Source organism: Drosophila gunungcola, unplaced genomic scaffold (assembly GCF_025200985.1).
Source record: "Drosophila gunungcola strain Sukarami unplaced genomic scaffold, Dgunungcola_SK_2 000001F, whole genome shotgun sequence".
Classification (NCBI taxonomy): Eukaryota; Metazoa; Arthropoda; class Insecta; order Diptera; family Drosophilidae; genus Drosophila; species Drosophila gunungcola.
The window spans coordinates 6,986,887-6,994,726 of NW_026453197.1; the positions used below are offsets into that span (position 1 = coordinate 6,986,887).

Here is a 7,840-nt window from a genome sequence, read left to right on the forward strand (position 1 = left end):
AGCTCGCATTTATTTTTCATGTTTTTTTTTTTGTTTATCTTTACGCTGCCCTTTTCGTTTGCTTCTTCAACACCTTTTGGCTAATGATGAGCAAATTGTGCCGGAAGCAATTTAAGCTCTATTGATTTTATTGACACCGTTTTGCTTTGTATCGGAAAGTACAAAACCTATACAGTTGTTACATAAATGTAAAAAAAAAAGCTCAAATAATTAAATTTAACCCCAGGGCTATTCGGCTAAGCTCAAAACAATTAAAATAAAATCAAATATAAATGCATAATCATTTATTTAAACAAAGCTCGTAACGGTTATCGATGAGTTTTACCTTTTTCACACATATTTATTATTTTTTGCACAAGAGGAAAAACAAAAGACTCAAGCAGCGAACTTGCTGTGCCAACATGTTCGAAGCTGTAAAATGCACTCGAAACTCCAAACCAGTAGCACACTGACACATTTATGGCAGCAGTAGCTGCAACTAACTCAATTAGCCATCAAATGCATTCCAAAACTCATCTCCAGCTAAAAAGCCTCCTGCTGCTCAGGCCATTTGCGTTGCTGTTTTTTTCTAGTATGTTTTTGCCCCCCAGCCCACTTGATCACTTGCTTAAGCCAAGCCTCCAGCTTGGTTTGAGCCACGTTCGAACATCGAACTGCTGGCCATTTTTGCTCGTTTTGGTTTGTTTGGCTTTTTGGGGACAAGCTATAAACCCGGGGCAAGATCGACATTGCGTTCAGTTGGTAAAAGTGAAGCGTTGCGTGCGGTTGTCCCATCGACAACATCTATAACTTGGATTTCTGTGCTGTGCCCTCATCGAGTTTTGAGACCCGTTTGTGTCGTTCGTTTCAATCGAAAGGTGATTATCCTTTAAGGACAAGTGACTGTATAAAAGTGTTTCTTCTTTTTCAAGAATTGTGATTTGCAATTTAAGATTTGGTTAGTTTTCGTGCAGGACTGAAAAGCATCATATCAGTTGTACATTTATATTTAGTGAATATAATTTTCTCATTACTAATGCTTTAAATCGTTTTATATGGGGATTATGAGAGGCTATTAGATGTTAAATTTTGATTATTTATTGAAAAATCATTTCTAAGACGAATCCCTTAAATGTTTATATTTAGAGGGAGCTTTATAAACTTTCAATAGATAGTGAAAAACTGTTTAATAATTTGTTTAAAAGCTTTTTAGATAATAAAAATATAAAACATAACGTTTTTTAAAATAAAAAATATGAGCTGTAGGTTTTTTAAAAGCTTGATGCATGAGATGATAAATTACATTTTTTTAAAGTTCTTTTCCGACCTAACACAATTAATTACGTCTCAGCGCACTCTGTCATTTTGAAGAACATGGCAAATAGTGTGAAAAACGTTGTTAGTTAACCCAACAATGAGTGAGTTGTTTTTTCTTCATTTATGCCCTCATTTCGGCCTGTTTTTCGAGCCGACAACCGCCCACTCCCATTCGCCACCCCCAGGGCCATGCACTGAAGCAGAAGATTACGCAATTTGTTGGCAGTGCAAATGAGTGGAAAATCTAATTTTCCAACAGCATGCAAATATGTTCGGGCAGTAATTGCCAAAATGTCAGGCTGCACCACCTGTGAGCTACTGCTGCTACTGCACAGAATTTGAGGTCGTAAAGTCTTGAACCACCGTCATGCCAATAATAATTTATTACTAGCAATAACACGAACTTGATAAGACGGTGCTTTGACATTTTTCCGCTGCAACTGGAGATGACCTCACTTGAATGGTTATTTAAAATCAGCTCTGACAGGTCGATGGTTAAACAATTTCAATGTCGTTTCCCATCGGAATTGCGGAGGAGGACATGCAATTCTCCTCTTTTGGTCTGCAATCCACAGAAAATTCCACAGTAGAAATCCCCAGTCACGATTCCGTCTCCATTTGACAACAAAATAATTTATCTCCGTGGAATGCGGGAAAGTCTTTGCAACAAAAAAATCTCTCTGGGCTCCTCCTGTCACTCTGTTGAATGGATTCTGCTTAAAGGAAAGTTACTTTTTTGTACAGTGGGCGTATTTTCGCCACCCCTTTTAAGTTTTTCCTATGGCAATTTTCAAGGTATTCAAGTTGAATAACAAATTCCACTTCTCAATCCTTAAACCCTCAATTTGGTCGAATAATTGTGAGGATTATCATAAGGGTCTGCTATGTTAAAAGAAACTCATGTAATTTAACTTTTTCTATAATTTAAACAGCAATTTTTACTTCCCAAATTATAGATAATTTTTCCTTTAATGAAATCGGGAAAAAATTGTGCACCTATATGTGTATATTGTTGTATAACCCTAAAACATTTATATTAAAATATTTACAATTCAAAAACGTTGTCTTAAATAAAAGTTAAATAAATAACATATTTAATACTAAAATACCTTAATTACTACCTTTTTAAAGAAACAAATATTCATTGAACAGTGGCAAATATTCTGCCATACCCGTAAGCCCATTTCTCACAGCATTTTAGAGTTTTGCCTTTTCTTCGCTGGTTTGTTGCATTTACCTGGCCATGGCAACGAATTTGAGCAACTTATTAGCGCCTGGTCCGAAGATGAAAGTGAAGCTGAAGCCCAGACAATTGAGAAGATTCCACTTAACCCTCTCACCATCCCTCACCGCTCCCACCGCTCCCTCCGCCTTATTTCAACCTGACGCGCTGTCAATATTTATTGATATGGCCTGCACATATAAATACGATTTTATGTGATGACCAAAAACTGAGCGAAGAAACATGACCATTTTCACTATCATTTCGCTTCATTGTTATTGTTTTTGAGCGCTGCACTGTCTGAGGAATTTCTGTGTTTTGCTCATCCGAGAAAACCAGTAAGCTGCAGGTGCTGCTGCTGCTGCCTGCTGCTGATCAGTAAAAGTAACGCTCCTTCTGCCTGTCTGGCTGTCTGGCGGTCTGGCGGTCTGAAACTGGCCACAGTTGACAGACTTTCTTCTACAGTCTGTCCAGTTTTTCTGCATATTGTTTACTGTTAACCAGCGGCTTCTTCTTCGGGCCAAGACGAGACCAGATCGGGCCAAGACCAGACCAAGACCAGGCAATTAAGCGAAGCCGTTGCATCCGCCTGCAAACTTTCATAACTACAGCGGCCGCATCCTGCTCCCTTTTTCTGCGGTAACTCCGTAAAGAGGTCAAAATGGTTGACCCAATGGTGCAGATGGCGCAACAGCAGACATAAACATTCTAATTAGCTCTAAAAAGAGACCTCGACGGCATCAAAAGCGAGCTATCTAGATACACAAAGGTGGGATGTTGTTGCAACTAGTCATCAAATGGCTTTTGCAGCTGGCAAATCCGTCTTCTTTATAATTACTGTCATCGCACCGAAGTGAGGTGGTGCTTAAAAAGCAGAAACTCGTCTCGCTCTTCGGCATCGTTCTACAAACAAGCTGTAAGTGCAAGTTTCTCGATGTTTTCTCTGGAGAAACGTCTGCTTATCGATAGATTTCTAATAAACAGGAAATGGCAGAGGCAGATCTAGGCAGTTTAAATTAAATAAAATAGGTTTCATGGTGGTAGAAGAAGCTGTGGATTTATTCCTGTTTATTAATAGAACTACTTAAAACTAAATACGATTGATTCATTATATTTTGCACTTCATCTTTAACAAAAAAATTATTTACGAAAATGGAAATCCATTAACAATAAATTTCTTGACGAAATACGAAATTAAAAACGTTTTTTTTACTATAATTTTATTTACGATATTTTAAAAGAATTTTAATTGATCGAAAACTAATTGCCTTTATCAAAATTTGGCATAAATAATTTACAAATATTTAATTAACTATTTTTAGCCATTTACAGCTATTTGTGATTTAGACCCCCGTTCTGCACTTTGCCAGCTAATGACATTTTTTTTTTACAAAATCACTTCACCTCAAAAAATGCTCGCAGCGCGTGATGCATAAATAAAATTTACTTGCCATCTAAGAAGAAAAATCCAGTAAAAAACCAGTTATTTAGAGCCAGGCGAAGACGACTGTAAAATGTAATGTATAAGCCGGAGATTAATTGCCATGTTTGGGGGGGGTGGTGAGTACAGCAGGTGGAAGGGGTATTAAAAAAAATAAACAAAAATGTTTGGCAGATGCAACCACGAAGCAACCAGCACCAGTGGCTTGGAATTAATTATCTAACAATTCGGATTCGGAATGTTGCACAGATGTGTGCACGATAGTGTGCTTAGAAAAACACATTTCAAAGTTTTCGACTCCTATTTCATTTGTGGTTATTTTGTAATATTTATTTGGCTATTGAGCACGTTTTGAAGGTTGCTTTTTGCACGCCGCTCAGGTGAATTATATATAAAATATAACCATTTGAAGAGCCTAAAATCATCATTAGTCATTTAGCCGCCAAAAGAAACCGAAAATAAATGCCTTTCTCCCACAATTTATATTAACAAGTGCCTTCCATTGAAATGTTCAATAAAGCAAGTGTTGCATAACAAAAGAAAACAAGTCACAAAGTACAAAAAAATCAAAAGGCAAACCAAAATGAGAAAAAAATAAGAGCTACTTGGGAGTAAAGTGCCCAAAAGAAAAGGTGAAGACAATTGGTTCGAAAAATATTTCAGCAGCTGCCAATGCCCTTACCCACGACAATTAGCCGAAGAAAAAACCTGTCATATACCCAACGTATTGGTAGTGCTTTAAATAGGAAGAGCAAATGAGGCAACGGAAATTCAAATTACAAAATTTACAAGCCGTGAAAAGGGGAAAAAAAATAAACATGCAATTGCGCGTGGCCAAAACAAAAGCCCAAACCAAAAGTGTTATCAGGCGGAAGAGTTTCGAATATTGGCCAGAGGCCGATTGCTGGGTCGCAATATGTGTAATGCATGACCATGGACGACGGACTCAGGCCTCGAACTCGGGCAACTTTCTCCATTAACGGCGAGTATTTATTAGTTTGGTATGCACACAACAAACTCTGGGCTTCAGTTGAGCTAGAAACGCTGGAGTACTTGACTGCCTCTGACTAATGGGAATATATGTGTGTACTAGACTCTTGCCAAAGTGGTAGAGGGAGTTTCTTGGCTTCGGATAGGTCAGGTTTTTAGGCTAGGTCAGTAACAGTTTTGTAATTTTAATTAGGTCACTGTTACAGTAAAAATTCCATTGGAATATTCTTAAATTTTCAAAATATCATTTTAGTTAATAATTTAATAGAACAAAATGGAAATAAATTTTTATTTTATGTTTTAGGTACACAAACATGGTCATTTAATTAAAATTTTCAAATCGATTTTGATTCTGCACTTTCTTTGCTTATTGAAACCATTTAAATTGATCTGGTAAATAACGCCTTTATTAAAATTGATTTAGACACTTAAATTTGGTGTTTAAATGATTAAACTCAAAACCAAAAAGATTTGTTTGTATTTAGATTCCTGTTTCTTCTGTAAAATTGTATTGTACCTTTTTTTCACGTCAAACAATTTTCCCTTCAACTGTCTAAACTCTTTCAGTCAACAGCAATTTATTTCAACTAATTTGCAATTGATTTTGGATAGTTTAAGACAATTAACTTTTTTGTGCAGGGAATAGACAATGCCCAGCACGCGTTTTAGTCATTTTTCATTAAATAAAACCTCAGCTTGGATCAGCTAATTTAAATCCGGATCTAATTGCGAGGCAGACAATTTATACAAGATGTAATTTTGATTAGTTGCCAAGTGGCTCATAAAGACAACCAGTCGCACATCAATAAACCCATAAAAATTTGCATACAATTTTCATGGTTTTTTATGTACAGATATAAAACAATAAGCACATTTGCATAGGCACAAGTAAAGTGATCGCTCCTGAGAGAATACAATGTTGCTGGGCGAAATAAGAGTCAGTTGTTCTCACGTTACGAAATAGAAACCAGGTTGAAGGCCTCTCGCCGAAATGGAAAACTACTTAATTAGACGAAATGGAATCAAATTGTGCAAAATGACAATTGTAAGCGACAAATTCCATACACAAAACACAGTCAAAATTGATCAAAATCGATGCAAAGCATTTCCAATCAGTGATTTTGCATAAAAACCCAGCGACTCATCCAAGCGGAAATGGAATGGGTGGGGCAAATCAGACCCAAGCCTAGTCAGATTTGTATTTTAATCAGTTTTAGGCCGAACTTTGGAAGTAAGGCCACTCTAGATTTGTCCGAAATCGTATTAGCCTTGCTGTTATTATTGTTTTGTGAGTACTCTAAAATAAAATAAGTAATCTGGTCAAAAAACTATGAATGTATTTTTTAGAAAAACCTTTTTCCCTTTTCAAAAATAGGATGTCTGTCTAAAATTTGTATCTTGTATTATTAAAGTCTCAATCATAGAAAAAACAAAAAAAAAATCTAAAGGCAAATATGTTATTTAAATAACTTTAAAATATTAATTTTATCTATTGGTACAAGCAATGATTTGTTAAGAAAAGTTTAAGAGCTCAGTAAGGTTCAATAGATTAAATTAATGACCTATGTCAATATAGTCGTTAAAAATATTTAAATTAAAAGTTTTCTTACAGATAACAAAAGTTGAAATTAACTCTTAGATTAGCTTGTTTACGGGTACATACCTTATGGATTTCCAAAATAAAATAAATGATTTGTTCTTATTAATTTAGTTGTCCAAATATGTATGTGCTCCGTGCACTGCTCGTGCTGGCCCTGAGTGCCGTGGCGCTGGCCCAGCGTCGCCTGGCCCTTCCGGATCCGAGGAGTTGCGCCAACCGGGTGCGCCATGCCAGCTACCGGGATGCCAGGGGCGTGTCCCACTCGTACTTCTTCAGCTGGGAGCATGCTCCGACCCGCAGTCTGGAGGTGGATTGGCTGGATGCGAGGAACATCTGTCGCCGGCACTGCATGGATGCCGTTTCGCTGGAAACGCCGCAGGAGAATGATTTTGTGAAGCAGAGGATCGCCAGGGGCAATGTGCGATACATCTGGACATCGGGCAGGAAGTGCAACTTTGCCGGCTGCGACAGGCCCGATCTGCAGCCACCCAATGAGAACGGATGGTTCTGGTCGGGATCGGGGGCGAAGATTGGACCCACCTCGCAGAGGAACACCGGCGATTGGTCGGCCACGGGCGGATACCAGCAGCCACAGCCCGACAATCGGGAGGCGGCCCAGGGCAACGATGAGAGCTGTCTGTCCATCCTGAACAACTTCTACAACGATGGCATCAAGTGGCACGACGTGGCCTGCCATCACATCAAGCCATTTGTGTGCGAGGACTCCGATGAGCTGCTGAACTTCGTCCGCTCCCGGAATCCCAATGTCCGCTTGTAATTCTAACTAGCCTAAGCTTTTAAGGAGATGATTAAAATTTACATATTTATGTAGCCTTAAACGGAACATTGATTGGATGATTGATTGATTGATTGTTTGATTCATTGACTCATTGACTGTTCAATCCAACATTGATGGCTTTCAAAGCGCCTAACATTCGTTCGTTCAGTTTAGTTCGCAGCTAAAGTTCTAAAAACAAAAATTTGAATAACATTTCTGTGTCGATCCGCGCATGGTAAACAACAAAATTGTTAAATAATTTTAAAAAAATTGTTAATAAATACAAATTGAACCCAACAGTGAAAGACGTTTGTGTTTAAACATTTAATGCATATATTTGTATTTAGTTCATTATACGATTTCACTAGAAAATGCATGTATGTAAATATATATCCGAGGATCTGTTTAATAGGTATTTCCTTTATCTGAATACTTTGGTAAGTTCTGTTGCTTGCGGGAACTTATTTTCCTAGTTTGTTACCACTAATACTAACTTCATTTACGTTTAGGAAT

At 37.6% G+C, this 7,840-nt stretch overlaps 1 protein-coding gene across 2 annotated transcripts; it reads left to right on the forward strand.

Annotated features, from left to right (window-relative positions):
* The first annotated feature begins 716 nt into the window (after positions 1–716).
* On the forward strand, positions 717–7,632 carry LOC128263266 (uncharacterized). 2 transcript variants are annotated; one of them, XM_052998188.1, is made up of 2 exons: positions 717–857; positions 6,661–7,632. In XM_052998188.1, the coding sequence occupies exon 2, from the start codon at positions 6,671–6,673 to the stop codon at positions 7,325–7,327; it is 657 nt and encodes a 218-aa protein (XP_052854148.1). In that variant the 5' UTR covers positions 717–857; positions 6,661–6,670; the 3' UTR covers positions 7,328–7,632. The 2 variants fall into 2 exon arrangements, with proteins under 2 accessions (XP_052854148.1, XP_052854149.1); XM_052998189.1 differs by lacking the exon at positions 717–857 and adding an exon at positions 6,181–6,237.
* Positions 7,633–7,840: the final 208 nt, after the last annotated feature.

What these genes read in the sequence shown, in the direction of transcription:
- LOC128263266 (XM_052998188.1), top strand. Translation starts at nt 6,671, where the DNA reads ATGTATGTGCTCCGTGCACTGCTCGTGCTGGCCCTGAGTGCCGTGGCG.